The following is a 27098-nucleotide window of genomic DNA, read 5'->3' on the forward strand; positions in this document are numbered from 1 at the left end:
GCTCTATTCTCCATAAAAAAACTCTAAGGCATATATAGTAAAAAACCATCAGTTTAAAAGATATTTTAATTTAATTAAACTTTCATGATACTTACCTTTATACTTACCTTTATACTTACCTTTATACTTACCTTTATACTTACCTATACTTACCTCTTAAATCAGTCATATTTTGAGGATTTAATCATTTTTTAACAGTTTACTTAATTCTAAGGAATTGAGGAATGTACAAGGTTGGCTATTAATTATTATTGTCTTATTTTCTCGTTGATTTTTTTATAGTATTAAGAAATATTTAAAAATTTGTATTATTTCAAGTAAAGAATACTTTATATTATTAATTTTTTTCACTAATATTGAGAACTTATGGAAATTAATTTTGTTTTTTTAAATTGAACTATTTTATTATATCAATAGATTTAAAACGTTATTCTCCATAAAAAAATAATAAGCATTTATAACAAAAGCCCATTAATTTAAGAAATATTTAAATGTTTTTAAATCTAATGAAAAGATATTGGAAAAAGGTATTGTATGATAATGTAAGTTTGGAATATAATTAAATATTTCTTATATTATAATTTTTTGGGTATAAGTATTTTTTTTTTACATGAAAGAACATATTATATTATATACATAACATATATATTACATCTACTATTACATCAAAATGTATATATAATTATATTTAAAAAAAAAAATAATTTGAACGTCATATTATCTTTATGTATTCATTTACAAAACCATGAATTAATTGAAAATTTCCCCTCTGAAATCATTTAATTTTTATTTCTAATATTTTTACTAAGGAAAATTAAAATGATACCAAGTGAGACATTCATATTTCTAAATTGATTATAGATATTAAATGTGATATTTTAATAATATTTCAGTCGTTATACATATTAATTGACTGTCGTGAATTATTTGTATAAACAATTAAATTAACAATGATTTGTGTTTACATATAAAGAAAAAAATTTCGCAAAATAAGACATATTTCAAATTAAAATCGATAATGAGGAAGCTAATCAGTAAATTCACTGCATCTTCTTTGATGTAGTGATGGATAGAAATCGCTTACGAATTATTGTTGATTGCAGAAATTCTGTGGAAAAATCCGAAGGAAATGCCGATACATGGTGTAGCATAGGCGTTCTATATCAACAGCAGAATCAACCTATGGATGCTCTGCAAGCATATATATGCGCTGTACAATTAGACAAATCACACTCAGCTGCGTGGACTAATCTGGGCATTTTGTACGAAAGTGTTAGTCAGCCAAAAGACGCTCTAGCTTGTTACGTCAACGCATCCAGGTAAAGTAAAACGACTCAGTGTTGACTCAGTGCGCAAATATCTCATTGTTATATTAACAATGTTGTTTTTTTGGAAATTAATATTGTATATACAACGAGATAGAATGAGATATAAGAGAAAGATTTTTTTTTTCGTTATTTATGATTGTAAAATTGCCTTCCATAGTAATATTTAAATTTAAATTTGATTAACAAATTTTTTATAATACCGCAAATCATTTAAATTTATTATTATTATTAATTTTAGAAATTGGTGTTTCAATAATTTAATTTTTTTCAGCAAGTAATATTTCTTATTGCTTGAAGAAATAAATAAGAATAAGTTTTGACAAAAAAATTTGGATTTGGAATATATTAAAGAAAATTATGATTTTAGAAGAATTTTAATTTATATTGTCAATATGTTAATTTTAAATATTTACTTTGAAATATTAATAATATAAGATAAATATTTATAATATAAGATAGAGAAAAAATTTACTATAATATAAATAAAAATATATATTTATGTTTATTATTTATATAAATGTTTAAAAAGAGAAATAAAAAACTCAAAATCCTTATGACATATCAAAAATTAATTTAATAATTTTATAAAAAATATATTTTATATATTAAATTTAAAAAATTAAAAACGACTTTTTTCATTAGGAAATAATTATACAATTTTTATTTTTTATTTTTTCATTCCTCTTTAATATATAATTATATATACATAATTGATATAAATTTTTATAATAAGAATTAATTTTTAAAATTTGGAGCATTTCGTACAAATCATTTAATTTTTATCCTTTTTCAATCTTTTTTCTATTTTATGAATCTTCATTGTCTTTAACAAAAAATAGTCATAATTATATAAATTATATAAATTATATAAATTAACTCTGTACAATTAAAAAATTTATCCCGTAGAATAAGAAATTATTATTGTTATTTCGATTTCAAGCGTTTCATTATTGAGTTTTTATTTTTTTTAACTCTTTTACTATTTTTTCCATTTATATGCTTTGTCAAAAAATATTATATAATGCAGTTATTAATATATATTAATATATAAACGTGTATTCCATTAAATTGATGATAGTAATTTCGTTGATTTATATATTAGAATTATCTAATCAAATATACAGGGTATCTCATACAATTAATCTATCTTCCAATTTAATCGCAGAGCAAGGTATAAAAACATTGTATAAAAAAGTTTGTTAAAATTATTTCTCCGCGATATTATCCGTGCGATACCCTATATATGTATATATATTTTTTATTTTATATTGTAGCCTTAAGAACAGATTAAAAAAAAAATCATTTTATATCTTTTTTTATTCTTATAAAAAAATTTTTAAGAAACTCTTCAGAATAATTCCCTTTAACTCCTAATATGATTGACTATGGATAGCTATAATTAAGTTATATTTGACTCATATTTTCAAGATTTTTTCAAGATATATTTATTAATTTATTAAATTAAATTATTAGATTATATAAATAATAGATAAAAATTTATTTAATATATTTTACTGTCAAATCATAGTATATAATTAACTTTTTTCAAATTTATTTTTCATCATTATTATTTCTGTAAGTTTATTATATTATTTCTATAAAATTGCAAAAGTTATAAATGTAATGATTATAAAAAATGAAAAATACATTATAATAAAAATTGTATCATTATAAGATTATGAAAAAAATGATATATTAAATATATTATATTTAAGCATATAACAATTATAGACAGTATTATATTATAGACAGTATAAAACAATTAAAAATATATCAAATGATGATAAATATAAAATTGAATTTTATTATTTCAATTCATTATATCTTTTATACTATGATTTTGACTGATATTATGTATGTATTCTCTTTTTTTTTCATTCAAAATTCGAATTTTAAATAATCCATTTATATTGTTTATACAAGAGAGTGCATTATATCATTTGATGCGCTTATCTATATATCATTATTAACTTGATAAATATATATTATATTATAATACATACATCGATTACATCAATCCATATGAATTAAATTCTTCACCAACTTTTCTATACAAATACTCTTTCTTTACTATCAGTTTTTTCCACTTTGTTTCTTTATTAAAAGATTACTGTATTACTAATGTACATTTCTTCAATTCAAATAAAACTTTTATTCCTCCATTTATTGCTAGTGCTATCGATCCATACCATCGTAAGAATTTTTAATTTGGAGTAAAAATTCCTTCATATTCAAAACGAACTTCTATATTTTTTTTATATGCATTTATGTATTCATGTATTCATTGTATACCTCTTGCACAGTTTTATGCTGCATAGTGAATCGTCCTGCTGAATGGCATATTGCGCACATTACGAGAAAAATGAGTAAGTCGAGGACAGGTCAGCGTTCAAAAAAGAAAAAGAAAAAAAAGAGAAGGAAAAAAAGAAGAGAAAATAAAAGAAGAAAAATGAAAAAGCAAAAAAAAAAAATGAAAGCTCACCTGTCTATGGAAGTTGAAACATCATGTAGTAAAATAGTTTCTTTCTTTTATAGGGGTAATAACAACACACCAAATTGCACGGGTTCACTGGTGGGCCTGGGTGGTGCTAAATCAGGTGGTAATACCCCGATGAACCCATCGCTACAACAGCGGATCAACTTCCTCCAAAGTCATCTGAGCCAAGCACCAATGCCTTCCGTTGCCACTAAGTAATTTGATTTTTTATTGGATATTCTATATTTTTCGCTGAATAATTTTCCTTTAGATTGAAAGAAAAGATTATCAATAGAAATATACATATGCATTTATTTTATCAATATACATAATGTTTTTATTTTTGTGAAGGAGGCGGCAACTGCCGTCTATAGAAGAGGCTTGGAACTTACCCATTAGCGCTGAGATGTCTAGCAGGCAGCAACAGCAACAACAAACACCCACTGGTCCGGGTTATAAATATGGTTCCACTCCTTCTGGACCACCACCTCCTTATCCTCAAGGACAAGGACAGAATCTTAATACAAAAAGATTTAAGGTAAAGATTTTTCATTAAAAATAATTGAGAAAAAGTGATATAAATGTCAACAAATTTTTACTTGAAAAAATTTAATTAAAATGTATTCGAATATTCAATTAATAAAATATAAATTTATAAAAAAAACATATATTATATATATATATCATTAAGATATATTCAGAAAATATAGATAATCATATCATTGTAGTTTCTTTTTATGATGATTCCGACAATTTAATCTGTTGCCGAGATACAGATTCAAAATGTTTATAGAACAGAATTACATACATAGAGATTAATGGTGCGACCTAGAGACCTACATTTTCTTCCTGGAACTGTGTACTGTATATCCCAAGAATCGCGTCTGTTACTTACCTGGAGTTTAGGATAGGTTAGTGAGATTAAGTGCAAAGGAAAGATTTGAATAAGCAACAAGAACGAAAATAATAAATAATGAAAAATTAATCTTTTCTTTATGATATCTTGAAAACTGGAAGTAATGTCGGAATAAATAAAAAAGTATTTTAAAAAAAAGATTCTATATTTCTAATAATCTTTTATCCATTGACCAAAAATTATTATCTTCAAACTTATATTTTTAATAGTTTAAAGTTTTCTGAATTTTAATATACTTTATTTGTCTTATATTATATATAAGAATAAAATTATATCACTTTTTCACTGCAATTAATTACTTCTTATTGATTTTAATTATTTAAATAAATTATATTTATATAAATTTATATAAATTATTTTTAGCCGGGAGAAGAACCAATTTCTCCAGGTTCACAACAGAGACCACCACCATTTTATCTCACGTCTCAACAACTGCAGATGTTACAATTTCTTCAACAAAATCATGGAAGTTTAACGCAACAGCAGCAAGGTTTGCTTGCACAATTACAACAACAATACAGATGTATGCAACAACATCAACAACAAATTAGATTACAACAGCAACAAGCTGCTCAAAGAGGTTTAAGGCCAGGACAACCTGGTTATCCTACAGGTTACAATCATACACAACTAGGACAACCTGGCGTGATCAAGAATTACGGGATACCTCAGCAACCGGTATCGTACTTTTCATTTTAAAATCTTTCTCATTTCTTTATTTTCCTAAAGTAATAATTATATTATATTTTAAATAATTATTTTTTGTAACAGTTGCAGCAAGGTGGAACTGTTGCATTACAAACAGGGTTCTCAGATTCTAATGTCGGTTATAACACGGCAGCAACTGGGAACAGTCAAACACCAGGAATGCCTTACAAATCTGCCTCTGATTCAAACTATCCTCAAAGGCAATTGACATCCGGCCAATACAACCAATACCAGCCTAATCAATACACTGCCCAGGGTTACACACAAATATCGTCCACGACGAGTAATTATCCCGAAGGTTCCGCGGGAAATAAAGACCTGGGAGTAACAGATCAAGAATTACAGGCTTTGTTATCACAAAAAGATATTGCGACGTCTTTGGCGGAGGATTTATTAAAACATTTTGGTTCGGAAGATTTAGATGTAAAAGAAGAAGCACCGAGCATCATGAACAATGGCACGTTAAGTTCAGGTCCGTTCTCACCATCGAATCTCGAAGAGAGTACAGAGAAAATTAAAGAGGTAAAACTAGAGAAGGTTGAGGATAGTCAACCTTCGTCTACGTCGAAACTCGAAACATACGAAAAAAGCAATACAAAGACATCGACTCCAGTAGTTGAGACGGTGAAATGTGAAGCGACCTCGAGTACAAATAAAATCGAATCAGTTACTCGGATTGAACCGGTGCTTAAATTGGAAAGCTTGTGTGAATCACAACCTGAACAAGAACTTAGTATAGATATGGATTCTAAGGGTATTATAGAAGCATGTAAAGGTCAGGGATTAAAAGGTGTACCAAATTGCTCCATACTGAGTGATCGTTCACCTCCACCTGCCCCACCTGATCCTCCAAATCAGAGACTAACCAAGGAACAACTCTTACCCCCAACTCCTAGCGTTTATTTAGAGAATAAAAAAGACGCGTTCAGTCCACAACTCCAAGAGTTTTGTTTAAAACATCCGATAGCTGTGATTCGCGGTTTGGCGGCCGCTTTGAAATTAGATCTTGGATTGTTCTCAACGAAAACTTTGGTAGAAGCAAATCCAGATCATGGTATCGAGGTGAGAACACAAATGCAACAGACCAGCGATGAGAATTGGGATCCTGTCATGGGCAGAAAAGTTTGGGGTTGTATCAGTCACAGAAGTCACACAACTATTGCGAAATATGCGCAATATCAGGCGTCAAGTTTTCAAGAAAGCTTGAAAGAAGAAAGGGAGAAAGCTCAAGGTATACATACCTCGAATTTATCCGATTCAGATTCGAAAGATAGTACTGGTGCTGTTAGAAGAAAGAAAAACGCTTTTGGATTGGCGGGTCGACCGGGTTCGAAGATGTTGCGATTTGGGACCAATGTAGATTTATCAGACGAAAGAAAATGGAAACCGCAGCTTCAGGAGTTAATGAAACTACCGGCATTCGCTAGAGTCGTTTCGGCGGGAAACATGCTCAGCCATGTTGGCCATGTTATTTTAGGAATGAATACTGTTCAGTTGTACATGAAGGTATGTAATATTTATTTATTATTATTTAATAGATCATTGCATTTTTTTACTATTTTTGAAAAATAGATTCAAAGCAGAAATATTTCTATAACAATTTCAATAAAAATTTCAATATTTACAATATTTAAAAAAATTTATAATTTTTGTAACAAACTTTGTGAAATTTCATAATTAGTTTTTTAAACATTAATCTTTAAGGATTATTTTTATTTGTTTTTATAGGTACCTGGTAGTAGAACACCTGGTCACCAGGAAAATAATAATTTTTGTTCTATTAATATCAATATTGGACCAGGAGATTGCGAATGGTTTGCAGTACCTGATGCATATTGGGGAATAATTTGCTCACTTTGTGAGCGAAATAATATCAATTACCTTCATGGTAGCTGGTGGCCTTCTTTAGAAGACCTGTATGAGGAAAACATTCCTGTATATAGGTTTTTACAAAGACCAGGTGATCTCGTTTGGGTTAATGCGGGTAAATAAATTGTTAATAATTATAAATTATTCAACATTAACTAAATATATTGTATAATAATTCGCAATTTAAAGAAACAAAAAAAATTATTTTTTAATAATTTTTAATATATATTTTTATTTAAAAGTTTTATTTAAATTATCAAAATTAATAAATAAAAATATTTGATTACAAACTATCAAAATAAAATTTATTTTACTATTTTTTAGGTTGTGTACATTGGGTTCAAGCTGTTGGATGGTGTAATAATATTGCATGGAATGTAGGTCCTTTGACTGCTCGACAATATCAACTGGCAATCGAACGTTATGAATGGAATAAACTACAATCATTTAAATCTATAGTACCAATGGTACATTTATCCTGGAATTTAGCCAGAAATATCAAAGTATCAGATCCCAGATTATTTGAATTAATTAAAAATTGCCTATTAAGGACAATGAGACAGTGTTGTTTAATATTAGAATTTGTGAAAAGTAAAGGTGTAGAAGTTCGGTTTCATGGACGAGGAAAAAACGAAGCATCGCATTATTGCGGCCAATGCGAGGTAAAATATTTTTAAATAAAACTTTTAATTGTTTTGTAATAATGTAATAATATTAGATTTTTAATTTATATAAAAAATAATTACATATTTTGACAAAAGATAAATTGTCAAATACATATTAAAAAATAAATTGCAAATTTACATTTTTTTTCAGATTGAAGTATTTAATATCTTGTTCATAAGAGAACAAGAAAAACGACACGTAGTGCACTGCATGGATTGTGCACGAAAACAATCCCCATCCTTAGAAGGATTTGTTTGCTTAGAAGAATATAGAATGCGTGATTTAATGGAGGTTTACGACGGATTTACTTTACATACCTCTCTAACAACTCCTTCATCAGCTCAGTCTAGCCAATCCTCCTGAGAATACATGCAACACAGATATTTAGACTTCTTAGGCACGTTACAGTGACTTTGATAGTACAATATCTGTGTTTAAAAAAAATCTTTATGATAAGGATTGTTAAGTACCTGAGAGCTATCATGAAGAAAATGAAAACAGATCGAAAAATTTTATATGTTAGACTATAGTAACATCAACATCTGTTTCCATATTAATTTTAAGGTACGCACAATATATGTTATATATGAAAGAATTGAAAATTTTTAATATTCTGACAATTAGTTAGTACTATTTACACAAACTGAAAACTATATTCGATCAATTTTATATTGGATTAATACAAAATCTCCAAAACATTGTTCTAGCTCTCGGGCATAAAAAATTGAAGCTAAGTTAAACGAGAGAAGACTGTGCTTTACTTGTAAATTACTTGATATCATCATTTGCTAAAACTTTGCAATAAGATATAATGGATAATTATCAAACTTGGTCACGTTTCTTATCAGTTTTATATCATGGCTAGAGTCTGAAAAGCATTTAATATTCATTTTTGTCATGAAAGAAAGAAAATATATATGTATATATTTTTTTTTTTTTTTGTTATTTTCTTCATAAATCGCATATTTCGAAATTTTTACGATTAATAAATTGCCAAAGAAAGCAGAAAAAATTTCATATACACGAAAACATCATAGAAATGTTCACTGCCAATCGTGAATATAATAAAAGATTACATTTAGTCCAAAGTGATGAGGGATAAATTGTCGTTAATTATTGTTATGAATTAAGATACGATTGTAAAGTATTGCAAAGCTGCTCAAAACATACTTTTATGTACATTTTTGTATACAAACGGATTGAAACGATTACTACTTTTGAAATTCACGGAGATATTACACTGTTTCGAATGTCTTACTGCCAATGACAATTCAATCTTAATATAGTAATATAACAATTGTGTTTTCACATTTAAGGTAATGTGATCAATACGAGATTGAGATTTATTAAGAATTATTGACCTTTTTTATAAATTCAACAAAAAATATAGAAGTATTCATGATAAATAGTACTTCAAATAAATAAATTATTATGTTATATAAATAAATTAGTGGCTCTAAAACATTTGTACAGTAAAAAATACGGTTTATAATAACGATTTATAAAAACAATATTGACCTCCGTGTTTAAGATGAGAAAAGAATAACATACTGCGAAAAACTTATAAAATGGCGTTTCTCTCTTATAATTTTATTTACTATTATAAACAAAACAAATAAAAAAACGTATAAACACTCAGAACTAGAAATTGGAAATCATTAAATTTTTCTGTCAACAATAAAATAATAAGATAAGAATTATTAATATTTATTAATTGTAAATGAATTTATTTGAATCAATTTTTAATTATATGAAATTATTTCTTGATTTATACAATTTATTCAAAGATAGAGAATAGAATTGTAACTATCGTCTTATTTAAAATATTATTTAATTTAATACAATTGTAAAATATTAGTGCAAATTACAATTTTAACAAAACTAGAAGTAAAATCAGATCAAAATTTAAATAAAGTTGGAGAACGCTGACTATAATGTTTAATAGCAAGTAATCGTATCTTAAAACAAAAAAGAAACGTACCTTCGACTCAGTCTTGTCAATTCACATTGGTGTTTAAAAACGCCAAATGTACGTGCCAGAAAACAAAAAAAAATCTTACCCACCACAAATGTATAAATAATACAATTCTCGTTCCGCCGAAAAAAATGTATTTTCACATACGCATGAGAGAGAGGGAGAGAAAGAGAGAGAAAGTGAAGAAAAAAGCAAAAAATGGTAGATAGTCCATACAGGTTGTAATAAGATCATCGGAGAACGATGTATTTTTGAAAATTCTAGAAAATGCTAGTTCCGCCGAGTTAGTTAATAATAAACGAAAATCGCATTTCTTTTATATGCGTGATAAATTTCAGCGCTGTAATTGCAATATATGTATGTACATATATATATATACATACATTACATGCATATATATCTACATCATATAAAGCAATGGCTGAAATCTAATGCTAATTTCGCCAGTTATCTATGATTATTAATGATGGTCGTACGGGTTCAAAAACTCGTGTCCAAGAGTATTTTAATCCATACACTCTAATGATCTCATTTCATGTAATATTGGCAGTTTGGAATGATAATGATTTCTGCCGATATTTCGAACTGACTTGACAATTTTGATTAACAATTAATAAATTATGTATAAATATATTTAATGTAAAAAAAAAATAAGATAAGATAATGTGAAATGAATTGAAACGGAATGGCTCAAGAGCTTTGCTAAGTAATAACAAACAAATAAATGCAGTCTTTGTGTAGTATTAAGTCTGTCTTGCTGTGACTAATGGCTAATCTGCATTGATTTGAATACGAAATTGAGCAGATTTTCTATAACCGTTTTAATAGTATATGAAAATTTTTTACTAATATTATGCTATTCGACTTTAATAGCTGATGATTTAACATTATCATTATTTTTTTTTTTTCATTAATTGGCAATAAATATACTAATTACATTATACATAAAAATTAATACATTAAAAAATTTTTATTTTTATTTTTATTTTTATGATCTTTAACAGTAATTTAAACTGGGAAATAATATTTTCAAAATACACTTCAAAATAATATACATGATATAAAAATGTCAAATATGTATCTATATGTTATTAATATAAATTGTTATTAACATATATATTAAAATTGCATTATCTAAAAACGGTTTGATTAAAAAAGGTTCACAGCATTGGCAGCTCAAGTTTGTTTGCAGTTGTTTAATTTTTTTTTTTTTTTTTTTTTAGATTCTTCAAATAACAAGTTTTACTTGTTGGTAAATTAATATTATAGCAAGAAATGTACTTCTCTTAATAATAATAAAATATATTATATTTTGTTGCTTACAAGTGGAATACTTGCAATTGAATGGAAAATAATTTTATAAAATTCTAACGAAATAATTTGTATGTGATCATTGATAAAATTGTAAACTTATATCTGAATATTTAAAGATCTTGATGGTAATTATTTAAACATAGAAAGATACATAAATAAGAAAAAATTGTTTTCTTTGGAATGAATTTTTTTAAATTGTTTTTTCAGTATATTTCATGAAAATATGCTGCAATTGCACAGGATGGATTTAGAAATCTAGTATCATAATTGGCAGTATTATAATTAATTAAATTTTTATCATTAAAAATTTAAATTTTTATCATTAAATTTAATTATGATAATTAATTTAAACAAAGATCTCTAGTTCAATAGAGAATAAAAAAATAATCTATTTTTTATTTAAACAATAAAATTATATTTCCTAAATAATATACTAGATTTTTTAACAACCTGCAAAAATGGCATATTTTATAAGTTAAAGGAAAAATATAAAGAAATATTAGAATTGATAAAATATATTATTTGAAATAGTAGACTAGTTAATGTAAGCTTCCAAATACCATTTGTGTTTTAGTTATAATTTAATTGGTTTTTAGATAGTTTACATTCACTAGTCGAAATATATACTATATATGTACATCTTAATATTCTAATATTTTCTTTTATTTAATTAAATTTAAATTACGCATCATTATTCGTATAATGAATTATAAATTTAATTAATGAAAAAAAGCCAGAGAATTTGAGAACAGTAGTTATATTAACTTATCATTTAATAAAATGTAAGTAATTGTAAATATTTGATTTTTGTAAAATCAGAGAATAAGTAGGAGAGCAGAATTATATAACAAATACATCTTTGTAATAATCACTCAGTTGTTTATCCTGCACTATAAGCAGATTTTTCAAAGTCTTGTATTTTGATACTGATCAAGGAATAATGTAACATTGGTGAATTTTAGAAAATTATGCAATTTAGTATTGCGCACAAATGTTAGAAAATTATCAAAAGAAATTAAGAAATTCCTTTGTACTTATTTCATCTTCAGAAATATTTTGAAATTCATAATAAAATGGCGCACATACGAAATTGCGTAAGTATTTCGAAAAACAAAGGAAAAAATAACAAAAACAAAAAATTAAAGGACATACATAAAACGTATTTTCGCTAAATAATGTATGAAGTGTTTAAGTTCTGACTTACCAAATGAAATTAACAAAACAAACATAAAAAGAAATTTATTTTTTCTGTACAACTGACTATAACAAAGAAGAAGTAATATTTTCGAATTCATCTGTAACGTAAAGTGAAATGTAGCAAACCATAGCATGGAAAATGAAAACGAAAAAAATTATGATACCTAATTCACAAAACACGTAGCTTAAAACTTATAAAACTGTATTTTAAATGTGAAAACATTCACTGCCAAATTGTGATAAACAAATCCCACCTTTAAACCGGAGCGTTTTCTTAACTTCTGATCGCATTGACCAATTATTTCCTCCTAAATAGTTACCGTGAATTCTGCACATTCTGATATAATAGTCATCTATATTTTTTCTTAATGTTTAAGATATAATATCGAAGAGAATATAGCGTTGACCAATGCAGCTAGAATCGAAGGAAACCGCTCCCTATTTTAAGTGCGTAGCATCGTAACAAAAAGAAAGAAAAAAGTAAATAAATGAAAAAGGAAGAAAGAAAAAAGATCGTATTGATATTTTTAAACGGGCACGTTTTACTGTTTAAAAAGTACCATCTGGACCGCCTATAGCGCTCTTCTATAATATTGTATGTTTACGTGTACAGTGCCTTTATACCTGAAAAAAGAGACAAAATGAAAAAAAAAAAGAAAGAATAGAAAAGAACATTTTAAAAGAAAAAAAAATACCTTTGCTTTCGAGAAATCAATGTAGATACACAAAACTTCCCTCACTTTAGACACAAGTATATGTAGAATTTTAAAATAGAGAAAATATATGGGAAACATGAGTTTTTTTAGTCTTTCGCATTAATTTCTCGAAAAGTCAAGGCATGCGGTCCCTCCTACGTGTCGCAAACATTCTTCTAATTAGGTTCAGATTGTAATGATTACCTAATTATAATTAATGTAATTAGATTATTATTATGAAGTATGTTGTAAAAGTGTACAGTTTGGATCGGGTGATCCCTTTATGCGGGAGATCATGCTGTAGCTAGCCTTATTATTATCATTACAACTATTATTATCATGAATTATTATTACAGTTAATTAAAATATATTGTGTTTACCATAATAATGTAATATAGAGTTACACAGAGCTCGACTGTGCTGTACATTATGATTATCAACACAAACGCTGCTGCCCTGCAATTATTATTAAATTGACTTTTCCCAAAAATACTATTTGCCACATGATATTTCTTATTTCCTTATAACATATCTACTTAAAATTGAATCAAATTCAACTGAAATAAATTCAGAAAATTTTTCATCCATTATATGGAACAAAAATTATTTAATTAATTATTTTTAATTATTAAAAAGTCTTTTTAATTATTAATTTATTTATTTTTATTCCAACGAATGTGTCATATTATAATTCAATTAATCTTTTATTATATACTTTTATTATGTATATATTTTCTAATTTTATTATTATTATTCTCTGCATATGTCAAATTATTATTTACAGATATTGGACTCTAATTATCTTAAATAAAAAACAGAAAATATAAAGAAAAAATAGAAAATTAAAAATTTATAAGAATTCATTAATACGTTGAACATAAAATTGATTAATTGATAAAAAAAGATTATCAATTAATTCTATAATCAAATCTATTTTCAATTATGCAACAATTGTATAATTTTAATTATTTAAAAACAAGAAATATTTTATATAATTTTTTTTTAAAAAAATAAATTTTTTTTTAAGAAGATTTATTTTAATTTAAGTATAAATAGATATATAATGAAAAGTACAATGAATTAAAAACACAATTATCAATAAAAAGTCAATAAGTAATAATTTCAAGGATACTTCAAGAATATTCAATATTATTTTGAATAATTTTATAATTAAAGTTTTATTTAATGATTTCATTAAAAAATTTTAGTTTTAAAAATTAAATTGCAAAATTTAAATGAATTTTATTAAGGCTACTAATAAATGGAAAATAAATAACTCTGAAGTATACTTGAAACTTTCTATTAATGAATTTATTTGTACGCACTTTGTTCTTTTTTCTTATTTAATTCAAAATACTTTTTGAAATATATCCATTTATAAAATAAAATGTCAAATGTATTTTATAATTTTCTATAAACAATAATTATCGTACTTTTACATTTATTAAAATATTTTTAAATAATGGAATAAAACAAAATATTTCTATATAATTGCTAAGAGAAAAAAGTGAATTGAATAATTTAACAATAGTAGAGATACAAAATGGAATTAATTTACATTGATCTAATTATAAATATTACTAGAACATATTTATTAATATATTTCCAATTTTTCAAAAAAGAAAATATATTAGGTAATATATTAACTATAAATGTTCATTGTTTTTTAAATTTTAATACTGGAAGAATCATCTAAAATAGAATATCTAATGATTCTTATATTAAAATGGAGAAAAAATATTTTAAGCAATAATATAGCAGCAATAAATTACATTCGAATAAAATATCACATTATTTTTTTTTCGAATAAACTTTTCTGAGAAATATTCAAAATATACAATCTTTTTTGTTTATGAATAAACAATTTTTTATAACACAAAAAAAAATGTTCAAAATTATTAAAAGTAGATTTAAATAAATGATTTGATATTATAATTTAAAATAGTTTTTCTGAGCAATAAAATAATAATGTAATAATAATAAAATAATAACAATAATTATTAATAATGTGAGTAGTTAATAATGTGTAGTTATAAATAATGAGAAAATATAAATGTGAATTCATTTAAATCTTTTCTCCAACGAATAATTTTTAAAAAATTTTTTATCTTTAAAAATAAAGAAATCGTTCATTTTATCTTACCTTATACGTTAACTGCTAATTTAAAGGTGAACCGTTTGTACATACATAACTAGGCACCAACGAATCAAAAAAAATTTTTTGACATAAATATGATACTTATGTCCTTCTAAGTGCTCGCATTTGCTTGCGACGTGCTTGAACGACACCATAAACAACTGCTGCAAGACTTCGGCACCTTGCAGTGTGCTTAGTCGAACTTTCTTGTTGCAAAGTCCCTTTGCCCAATACGAAATACGTCTCCATTGTTCCTTTTCCTTTAACTTCGATAAGTCCTCTCTTCTGTGTCTGATATCCTCTCGATTCCAAAAACTGTTTAAATATTATAAATCAAATATGTAATTTGCATATATAACAAGTAATCTTTTTCTTTTAAATGTATATTCTTTAATTACTCTAGCAATATCCTGTGGAACTTGTATTTTTCCCATAACACCTGTAGAGTCCATACGGGAAGCCAAGTTTACCGTGTTACCCCAAATATCGAATACAGGTTTCCGAGCACCGATTACACCGCCTACTAATGGACCACAGCTTATACCTACTCTTAAATCAAAATTATTGAACGAATGTATGTTTACGTCTTCAAGACGGAGTCGCATAGCTACTGCATAATCCACTAATCTACATAAATGCTCCATATCATCTTTATTTTTATCCTAGAAAAATATTAAAGAGATGATAAAGTTAAAAATTGATCAAAGTTTATTATTGTATTACATAGAATATAAAAAAAAAATTATATATCACTTATAATTACATTTTGACAAGGATTGAGACCAGAAGCTGCCATATAAGTAGCTCCAACTGTTTTTATCTTTTCTATGCAATGAAATCGATTTTCATCCAGGAGTTCGTCAAAATCAGCTAAAAATTATTAAAATATATATTTATTATTGAATAAATTATGTTAGTAATAACAAATATTTTTAAATATCCAAAACAACAACAAAATTTTTTTCAATTATAAATATGTTACCAATAATTTCATTCAATAAACGTATACACTCCATCCCTTTATTAACATCTTCTGAATAAAATTCTGTAAAATTTGGCACACTAGCGAACATCACTCCAACTTTATCACGTGATTGAGAATATAACTCCTATAAATGTATTAAGAAAAAATTATAATATTCATTAAATTGACAAACTCATTAACAAATTAAAAATGTAAAATTATACCTCAGGTGCTCTGTCTTGGGTTAAAAAATGATGAGCTACGTGATCTGGTAATATATTTTTCAATAGTTGCATGTTATTGTGCCGTGATTCAATCATGTCACTTAACTCTCTTTCAGCTTGCTGTTTCCAAAGGAAATCTAATCTAGATGTTACTTCTACTAATCTACCGTGATATGTAACCATCACCAAAAATACTAATAGAAACGTAAGCATTTGTGCCGAGAGAGGTATCGACATCCTAAAAATACAAATAATTATATCACTATATCATTATTTTAACAATAAGTTTTTTGACATTTTTAATATCAAATATAAAAAATATATATTTTCAATATTTTATTATTTTAATCTTTTTTGAATTATGTTATAGAAGAGTAAATTTCATTAACGCCAAATATTAAACATGACTTACGAATCCTCTTCATTAGGAATCGTAAAAAAATCCTTGCAAACTACGAGAATCAATACGGCATAAACGGACACGATAATTGTAGCCAATGCCGTCTTTACTAAATAATACAATTTCAATGCAGAAGCTAATGCGATCAAACATAAGATCCACGTGAATACAATGTATTCCGGTCTAACACAAGTCCCCAAAACGATGTCCTCGTCATAGTCCAGCGAATACAAAGATTCTACTTGAGGTTTTGTTTCCGATGTCGACAGGATTCTTCCCGAGATGATGTCTTCATCCCTACGGTTTCAAAAAAATCTGCTATAATTTCTTCCAATCACGAATCTATGGTATTGTTCGTATCTATAAAACCTGAAAAACTCTTTTCTTCTTTGACCTTTCGCCAGCCTAGCCTTCGCCTTGATAAGATTCGTTCGTAGTTCTTCGCCATTAGAACTATGGGATACAGTTTGATTCTCTTTAGAAGAAATGTCCTTTTGTTCTTCTGAAGACTCATCGCGAAGGGCAGCTTCCAGAAATGTCAAAATAAATTGATCAAGACCAACAGTCGGCGCTACCAATCGCTCTGGTTGCAACGTTGGATTTATTAATGGTTGCTGTTGTAATTCCAGAGCTTCAGGATATTGTCGAATCGACATTGGACACGCTAAAACACTGACGATCGATGTCAAAGCCATCAAACTAATTACGCTGCATATGAAGATTGTTCGGTGCTGCTTGTTGTGAACTAACATCGAAGAAGCGTGTTGTAAATATGTTGGCAAAGTTTTGAATTCTTCCGCCATCACTAGAATGGACGATGCTACTAAAATGAGCGTCGTCAACAGTAACGAAGCCAAAAGAATAATGCAGCTATATGAGAGAAATAATATAAATTCGAATTAATATGTTTTTAGTTTCTTGATAAATATCACAATTTATAATATTTAATTCTCTAAAACGTATTTCAAAGATTAGAAAATTATTTTTAATCATTATATAAAAATGATAATTAAAATAGAATTTTTAAAAATATAATTACTTACTCTGACAATATTACTGCTTGACAAATTGCAATAAATATCCATACGACAAAACAACAAATCATATTGGATTTAAACATATCCTCGCGTAATTGACCAAACTATAAATGTATAAAATAGAAAATATTTATATCGTAAAAAACATTAAAATTTAATTAAATTTAATTAAATTGATTATTAACACTGAATTTACCTTTGATTCTAAACTTTCGTCATTGTAACGCAAAGTCCAAGCATTTATATTCGCCGATCTCATGCGCTTATTACTCGCGGTTTCAAGACCTGCAGTCTTCAATTTTTCAACGGATGAAGCAGATACAGCTTTATTACTCTTTGCAGAACCATTTTCTTCCTCGAGGTATTCCGATTCCAAATTACTAACCGATGTCGCAGTATTTAACTATAAAAATAACGCATCATTAAATTTTCAAGATTTTTCTTTTGCAGTTTTAATAACTATTAAATACGAACATTTTCAAATGGTATTTCTGGTGTCCAATCTACGCCAATATCATCTTCAGTGGAAGAATTTGGAGCACTACTATTCGTAGCTAATGGATTGTTCAATTTGAAGCTCTTTTTACCTTTATTCATATCATCTTCAGACCATATTTTTGGTCGTGAAGAATATCGTCGTCTCGATCTTAAAGGTTCCACTTGTTTAATTAAATACGTAACTACATTCCTTTCTTTTAAATAATTGTCCCTTTCGGTTCCATTTCCTGGCTCCACTTCATATACGTCATTCAAACAATTTAAAGTATCCTCTGATATATGTACTCTTCTGAAATTTATATATATATTTTTATCTGTTTTTTTTTAACGTATCTAATCAAATTTTTGCCAAATTTGTTATAAAAGAAGAAATATTGTATATGTGTACTATTCGTAGAATATATTTATAATTTTGTGAAAAATGATAAATTTTACCCTGGTATTCCTCCACTTTCGAGATGATTAGCCAGTGTTACATCATAAGACCAAACATCAAATTGCCATTTTCGAAGACCAAGTACGCCGCACAATACTGAACCACTATGAATCCCTATTCTCATATTTAAATCAACCTAAATGAAATCAATTTTTTTTATATTATATATTTATATAATATTATATTTTTTTAATTTTTCTATCACATATATTATATATTATTACTTATTAAGAAATTATAATTTATATCTAATTAATTTTAGTGGAAGATTTTAAAATTATATGCATATGCAATTAAAATTATTTTTTTAATATATAATAACTTACTGTAAATTTTAAATTGAATGGAAGATTGCTATAAATGAATCTTTAGTTTGTAATTACTGCAGTAATAACTATTAGTAATATATTTTAAATATTTAGAAATATATATATATATATATATTTCTATGTACAAAATAATACAAAATTTAAATACCTTTGTTGTATATCGCACATCTCTTATTGCTTTAATCATATGCAAACCCATTTCCACACAACAATGAGCATGATCATTTCTGGCAATTGGTAATCCACATATACAATAATAACAATCTCCAAGCAACTTAATACGTAAACAATGATTTTCTGCAGAAAGCTTGTCGAAACGAGCGAATAAGTCATTTAATACTTTGACGAGTTCTTGAGCGCTACACTGGCTGGCCAAAGCTTTATAGTAAAAATTAATGCCATAGATTAAATTGTTCAATCAAAAAATTCGTAAAAATACTTCAAAATTGCAATTAGTAACATAAAATTTTTTGCTAATAAAGATTAATATGAAATAAAAACGAATAACTAATATAATTATTTAAAATAAATTATATTCTTATATCAATAACATAATTTTTACCATTTTGATATCTTAGAAACATAGAAATAAAAATATATTTTAAAAACTATTAGTACATATTATATAAATTATGTGAAAAATTAAAAAAAAACAAAAAAAAGTAAAACATCGATATATATAAATATCGATATAGAAAATAATAGATTCTTAAACAATTATATATTATTTATGAATTTATTTAAGAATTTCAATATTATAATTTTTAAAATAGTTAATTTAAATTTTAAAAATAGTAAAATTAGTGCAGTTTACTATCATGAGTGAATAATTACATACCAGTGAAACCTTTGATATCAGCAAAAAGTATGCTAACATTTTCGTAACGATGAATATATATTCTATGAAATTGATTAGGTGTGAAAGAGATCGTTCCACCTCGAGCAGTTTCACGAGCAATATCACGGATCATTTCTTTAGCCACGAAATCTGGTAAAACTATAAAAAAATTAATGAATTATAAAATTTGATTACACATTAAAAAACATTATAGGAAATCATAGATCGCTATAATCAAAATGGTATGATATTAATTAATCAATCGTTTCATTATTCTTCCATATCCAAGCAAGAGTAACTGAATTGTTTATTTTGTTTTATTCCATTGTATGTTACTTATACTTCCTAAATAAATAATCGTCGAAAAATCGATAATACATAAAAGCAAAATACTGCTAGGCTATCGGTAAAACATATCTGGCGCAATCGGGTGAAAGTGTCTAGTGACCCTTTTTGACACTCGGCTGAGCAAGTTACACGCGCTGACGAACCCCATGCTTGCGGCGCAACCCCATGCGTTTTTATAGACTATGTTCGACATGTTCAACATATATATAAATATACTTGAATACGTATCGGAATATTTGCACCAATACGTGATACACGTGTAACACATTTATACTATATACATATATATTGTCTCTAATATCCAATTAATTGTGCAAACAATTACAAAATAACAAGTTTAATTTAAATAATATTCTTTCAGAAAATATCACATTATTTCTATTTAATATAATAAATAATATAAATAATAATATTTCTATATATTGATATTCTAAAATTCGTGAAAAATAATATTCTCTATTATAAATTGCTACATGTTAAAAAATTACTAAAAAATTTAAAAAAATTTAAAATTAAATTGAAAAAAAGCATCATTAATAAGAAGTTTGGCTAATGAATTTGAAAATTCTATCTCACCAGAAAGAAGTAACTTTTCTTGTCGATTGTTCTCATTTTGAGTCCGTTGCCGGGTTTCCATAGATCTGTGTGTTTCAAGAAAAGCCTGTCTCTGTCCTCTGTCTGTCAAATACTTAGTGTACATGCCAGCTAGATTCATTGCAAGATAAAGAAGGACGTTGGTTGTTAGCATACGAACTATGCACGTAATATCATGCAACTGCAATTGCAAAATTAAATATATGTATTTAAAGAAAGCTGCGAAATCAAAAAATATTGCACTAAGAAAAACAAAGATTGATAATCAAGGAATAGAAGAATTAATTTGAAAAAAATAAATCTGAATATAAATCAAGAATTCTTACATATGTTGGATCTCGTAATAAAGTTATTCCCGCCATCACCATGTGAGTTAAAGCTGTCCCATAACCGGCAAGAACACACCATCTCAAAGGTAATGGCAGCATAGCGTACGGCGCGTATACGACAAACAAAATATACCACATAAGACGTTGTTGACTAGAGAAATCTAAACCAGCTCCTATAAAACCTGCAATTAACATGAAGACATTCATACATAAAGTAAAATCATTCTCAATTCGAAACTTATTTGATCAAAGCGTAATGATTATTAATCTTAAATAATGGTAGAGGATCGCCAATCAATAGTAAGCCATGCCTAGATATAAGTTTGTTCCATCACGTCTCTCTCTCTCTCTCTCTCTCTCTCTCTCTCTCTCTCTCTCTCTCTCTCTCTCTCTACGGTTCGCTGAACATTTAAGCAATTCGCTGGACCGCCAACGCACGAGCCAGTGGAGCAAAACTCTATTCGGTAAACGAAGATACAATCTTCCCAAGAGCATATATGTATCTCTATGAATATATATGTATTAGAACATTGCAATACAATGCTATACATGCATCGACTTTTATGTTTAATTATGAAAAAAATCCTCCATTCGCAAAAAAAAAAAGAAATATAATTAAAAGTTATATGTAATATATATCTTTATATCATCACCTTGTGAATTGATCAGTAACCAAGTGAATATGGAAGCCCAATATAAATAATTATTGGAGAAACACCGCCACCAGCCAAGAATGCAAACAACCAAATTTGCCGCCATACAACAGGATGCCCAGGATAAGGATTCGACTAAACCACTACTATTTTTGTCCCTTTTCCATAACCATATCGCCATAAGAATGATCTGACATCATCATTATATGATATGAAATAAAAAATAAAAAACGAAATTCAGAATATACTTCATAAGATCGAAATAATTATTTAAGAATTAATTTACCTTTAGACTAAGATCAACGATATTCAACATAATCAATGATTTCTGCCGTTGACGATTTGAGTAATGCAAATATGACGTCTCTAATTGTTTACTATGGAAGCTATTTGACAGTGATGGACAAAATATTCCCTTGTAAAGCACGCCTTTCTTGAAAACATCTGAAAATATCCAATCCTATTTATAGTCGAAGGTTGTAATATATAGTATAAATTAATAATAATATGGGTGGAATGTTAAATAATTTATCAGATGAATAAGATATAATATAAAATATTGAAAATAATTAATCGAATACTAATAAATCAATATCATTATATAAATAAATATATATATATTATAAATTGTGATTAAAAATTGTGATAAAAAAAATATTTTGTTACAAATTTGTTTTATTAAAAATTTATAAATTATTAGGATAATAGCATTGATTTCTTAAAATATTTAATTTAATCAATAAACATTTTTTATATTTTTAAGAATTTTTATATTTATGCAAAGCAACTATTGTAAAACGGTTATTTTTATTATCTTTTTCATATCTTTTTTTTTATCAAAGAATATTTAATAATTTATAGTAAAAATTTCTGAAAAATTTATGAAGAAATTATTAAATACATATAAGCAAACCTCGTTGTGCTTGAGATTCAGTATCGACAGGTTCCTCAGCAAGAACTACATCCGGGTCGGTAGGAATATCCGCATCTTCAATTGGATCGGTTGTTTCGTTGATGTCTGGAACTTCCGGATCGTTGTTGGACTTCCGGTCTTCCCATGCCGCCAATCCTTCCCTCCCCAGCCGCTCGGAAGTTAGCTTCTTCACAGCCTTGATCCATAATTGTTTCCTCGGGGAAATACTCAACCTATCGACGTTAAAAAATATCACGAATTATTAATTAATTTTCTAAGTAAGCAATATTTTCAACATCTAAAACATTTAAGAAATTGATACACGAATACATACTAAATACATATTAAGTATGTATACTTTTGCACAAAGCAATTAGAAGATCATGTATTTTTTTGAAGTTAATATTTTTAAAACATATTTTATATAAATTTTATTTTAAATTATAAAATATTTAACATATTAATATTTTCATCATTAAAATTATTAAAATACAGTGTCTTGGAAAGTAGATGCGAGACTTCAAAAATTTATAGCATACATCAAAAAGAATAAAAAAGTTAATTTACTAAATATAAAAAATTCAAATATCATTAATGTAGATTATCGCATATTATATTTATATTATTTATTTATATTATGTTTTATATTAACAATCACGCATATTATATTTCACATAACAAATATTGTAATTAATTTTCTCAAGAAAGTTACATGTTAATTTAATTTATTTATACTAATATAATAAATATAATATAAATATAATATATATTTATAATTTTCTGTAAGAACTGATTGTAAAATTAAAATAAAAAAAATATTATTAGAAAATATCATTTCGGAATTATAAAATCTTTTCAAATTTAAGTAATAAAAGAAGTAATATTAAAGTAGTAATATTAACAATATAAAAAATTTTATTAAATTCACTTCTATCTGCATCTTATCGAATAAGTCGTTAAATCAAACAAAGTAAACATAATGCGCTTTAACATTACGTTGTACCGATGTTATTCAGCAGTAATAACAAAAAATATATAAATATACTACTTTGTTATTTTATTATATTATTATAACAAACAGTTAATTTATTTTTATTTTATTTAATAATAGTTCATATATTGCGAAATGGCTGATTCTTTTTTATACAAATATTACATTTATATTACAATATTATATTTTTATTATAAATTATTACATACAATTTATAATTTTCTTAAAGTTTCTCATCAACTTTCTAAAACACATTATATATAAAAATTTATAATAAAAAAATAAATTGATTATATAAAAAAAAATAATGATTAATAAAAATGATATTTTATATATACGTTATAATTATTAATATCTAAAATTTAACTAATAGAATAAAAAGTTCTATTTACATATTTTACAAAATTTAAATATAAATATAAAAATTTGTGAATATGAATTTTTCATAACTTATGAACTATTGGATAATTCACAAAGTGTTCACAATCCCCTAATTATTTTGAGCCTTATATAAATAAAATAGTTGCAAAACACTTTTATGCAGGTCACGATAAATAGGTAACAATTTTTATTGTTAAAAATTTTTAACACGATCATCAATATTATATTCAATAGATTTTTAGATTATATAATATTATTTGTGTATTGACAAATAATTCTAATATCTGTTCTTTCTAGGAATTCTATTTTATAATGAAACAATAAATGAAATCAATTTACGAAATGAAACAATAAGTTTATTGTTAATGATTAATGGAAAATAATAAAAAAAATTCATTATTAATAAATAATGAATTTGATGAACGAAATAAATTAAATTTTTTCTCTATTTTATTTGAAATAATTCTATATTTCTTCTCTATTGCAATATTTTCTAAATAAAAAACAATTGTTTTTAATTATATTTATGTAAAATGTGCAATTAATATCAGATATCCTTTATGTGTTATAAATAATAGAATCTCGTACATGCATCTTCAATTTAAAATATAAAAAGAACATATGTAAAACGAAAAAATTAATAAAAAAATTATTGATAAAAATGAATAAAAAAATAAAAATGATTATCTTAATATTATTAAATCAAAGATAGTATTACAATAAATTAAAAAAATCATAAGAAATTACGTAATCTTCTTTTTATAAATAAAAAATTCTTAATTATCTTCGATTTCTTTTAATTATCTTCAATTTCTAATTATCTCCAATTTTTTATTAAAATATTTGATTTTAATAAAATTCTCGATGAAACTTAAAATGCTTTAAAATTATAAAATATAATATATTAAACAAAAAAAAATTAAAAATTAAAAAAATATACATAATAGAATATATATAATAGATAATTCAATTATTTTCATTTATAAATAAGAATGGGAAAATTCTTAAAAACGATTTTTGCACAAAAAATTCCATAAAAACATATTTAGACTAACATTCACACGTTGGAAAATGTTTTATGAACTCGAAAAATAGTGTTCGCGCAAAATACATATAAACGATACATCATAATTAGTGCACACGTATTTTTAAATGCGTAGCACTATCGATCCAGATACATTTCTTACACGTATATTGTGATCTATCATCCCAGATATCATTAAAGCCACTGCATACAAAGAAACGAAGAAAAAAAAAAGGAAAAAAGAAAACAGAGCATAGTGTCCATTGTGAACAGTATCAAGTGTGTGCATGTGTAAGCACGTCGAGAGGTGTGTTACACTATTTGGAAGAACACAAAAAAATCTTGTTCGATACACCTGCAAAATATGAAACTTACCGAACAGTGTTATTGTGTTAATGATGTGTCGCATTAAACAAAGAAACAATTGAGTTTTCCTTGCGTGGTACAATTATGTACTTACTATCATTTTTTTCATCGCGTGTAAAAAAAATAAAAGAAAAGTGGTGGAAAAAATAAATACTTACTCATTGATGCCCGCGACATCACTGTCCAGCATCATGCTCCAGGTCTGTTCTGTAATCATTATCCCCCGGATGATCCGCGAAACGAACAACTGCTCACGTTGTGATTGTCAGCTGTGCAATTGCCTTAGTATCCGGCATTTTCACACACCTTAAACCAGAACTTGTTAAAAAAGAAAGCCAATTTCTCTAATGACCCGCCCTGGTTCAAACTTTTTCTCTTTACCGCACCAACAGAACAATTTTTATTTTATCAAATTGTAAATTGTATATCAGGAAGTTTCATCTTTGACTTGTTTGTTTAATTTGATTTATTTTTTTTCTCTTAATGATCAAAACGTTGATATGAAGTTATTTTAGAATTATAATCTTTCTTTTACATTCGAACTAATCAAGTTCGATCGCGCCAACTTTCCAGAAGACGTATCCGGAAACAAAAAATATCTGTCTATATTAATGTACAATCAAAATTTCATTTTCCTACTAGTTTCATTTAGTATTTTCATTCTAGTATTTTTATTGTACATATCTTTTATTCTAATCAAATATACAGTACTGCAATAATCAAGTGTTTTCTCTTCTATTTTGCAATATCGTGGAATATATTATTGTTATTATTATTGTAATTCTTATTAAATTAAATAATTATTCATATAAAAATTTAAAAAAAAAAAATAATATTATATATCATAATAATAGATCTTCCTCGGTCTTCGTGAAAAATGATTACATTATTACATCACAGCAATGAAACTTATTTTTATACTTAATGAATAGATATTCCAAAAATTATTAAAAAATATTTTTAAAATATTCATCAAGTTGAAATAAATTAATTACTAATGTTTTTAAACATTTTTATCGATTGTGATTAAATTTGAAAACCGTTATACAATTTTGAAAAATGAAATAATTCAATCATGGATAAAAGATTTACGAATACCGACGAGATTATTAAAAAGCAAGTAAGAAGAGAGAACGCTGAAATGGTAAAAAAAATGGAATAATTTTGATGAATGAAATGTTTTGAATTTTGTTTTTACGTTACCTGTCGTCTCCCGTCTACAGTTGATAAAAATAAACAAGTAATTCTATACGATTGCTTCGATCCAGCATCAAAATTACTAACGAGTGACAAATGTCGAAAATCGCGAGAGTGCATTCGCTAACAATAAAACCCGCGCTTCTATGAGCGAAATCGGTTACCGAGTCAGTACCAGAACTTCAAACGAGTGAATATAACGTAAACTTGTCACCGCGCGATGGCTCTCTTGACGTCAAATACTTGCTTCACCCCCTCTAGCGTACAATAAAAAAGAAGGGATATTTGAGAAATG

At 26.0% G+C, this 27098-nt stretch overlaps 2 protein-coding genes across 6 annotated transcripts; one reads left to right on the forward strand and one right to left on the reverse strand.

The window, feature by feature from the left end:
- Window positions 1-1065: 1065 nt before the first annotated feature.
- Window positions 1066-11614, forward strand: LOC122714054 (histone demethylase UTY-like). The gene is made up of 8 exons (XM_043935053.1): window positions 1066-1319; window positions 3864-4019; window positions 4156-4342; window positions 5084-5398; window positions 5492-6934; window positions 7157-7412; window positions 7622-7959; window positions 8114-11614. Exons 1-8 carry the CDS (start codon window positions 1066-1068, stop codon window positions 8324-8326), a joined length of 3162 nt encoding a protein of 1053 aa, XP_043790988.1. The 3' UTR covers window positions 8327-11614.
- Window positions 11615-11815: 201 nt separating this feature from the next.
- Window positions 11816-26956, reverse strand: LOC122714062 (adenylyl cyclase 78C). 5 transcript variants are annotated; one of them, XM_043935073.1, is made up of 21 exons: window positions 26810-26956; window positions 25765-25813; window positions 22845-23071; window positions 22218-22375; window positions 21932-22121; window positions 21276-21460; window positions 20932-21130; window positions 20008-20166; window positions 19318-19547; window positions 18840-18976; window positions 18381-18693; window positions 18103-18309; window positions 17913-18010; window positions 17239-17739; window positions 16882-17166; window positions 16470-16707; window positions 16264-16390; window positions 16045-16151; window positions 15680-15943; window positions 15288-15596; window positions 11816-13600 (listed from the first exon to the last, which is right to left on the reverse strand). In XM_043935073.1, the coding sequence occupies exons 2-20, from the start codon at window positions 25797-25799 to the stop codon at window positions 15384-15386; spliced, it is 3873 nt and encodes a 1290-aa protein (XP_043791008.1). In that variant the 5' UTR covers window positions 25800-25813; window positions 26810-26956; the 3' UTR covers window positions 11816-13600; window positions 15288-15383. The 5 variants fall into 5 exon arrangements, with proteins under 5 accessions (XP_043791008.1, XP_043791007.1, XP_043791006.1 ...); XM_043935072.1 differs by having other exon boundaries at window positions 22845-23077; XM_043935071.1 differs by having other exon boundaries at window positions 25765-25912.
- Window positions 26957-27098: the final 142 nt, after the last annotated feature.

Source organism: Apis laboriosa, unplaced genomic scaffold (genome assembly GCF_014066325.1).
Source record: "Apis laboriosa isolate Shangri-la unplaced genomic scaffold, ASM1406632v1 scaffold27_cov151, whole genome shotgun sequence".
In the NCBI taxonomy this organism is placed as follows: Eukaryota; Metazoa; Arthropoda; class Insecta; order Hymenoptera; family Apidae; genus Apis; species Apis laboriosa.

Excerpts from the sequence above, each read along its gene's own strand:
- LOC122714062 (XM_043935068.1), bottom strand. The coding sequence starts at position 25,823 with ATGATTACAGAACAGACCTGGAGCATGATGCTGGACAGTGATGTCGCG. Across the intron at positions 23,078-25,764 it reads GATGTCGCGGGCATCAATGA|GTTGAGTATTTCCCCGAGGA; the intron begins GTAAGTATTTAT and ends TAACGTCGATAG. Across the intron at positions 16,391-16,469 it reads CCCAAGACAGAGCACCTGAG|GAGTTATATTCTCAATCACG; the intron begins GTATAATTTTAC and ends ATACATTTATAG.
- LOC122714054 (XM_043935053.1), top strand. The coding sequence starts at position 1,066 with ATGGATAGAAATCGCTTACGAATTATTGTTGATTGCAGAAATTCTGTG. Across the intron at positions 1,320-3,863 it reads TGTTACGTCAACGCATCCAG|GGGTAATAACAACACACCAA; the intron begins GTAAAGTAAAAC and ends TTTCTTTTATAG. Across the intron at positions 7,960-8,113 it reads ATTATTGCGGCCAATGCGAG|ATTGAAGTATTTAATATCTT; the intron begins GTAAAATATTTT and ends ATTTTTTTTCAG.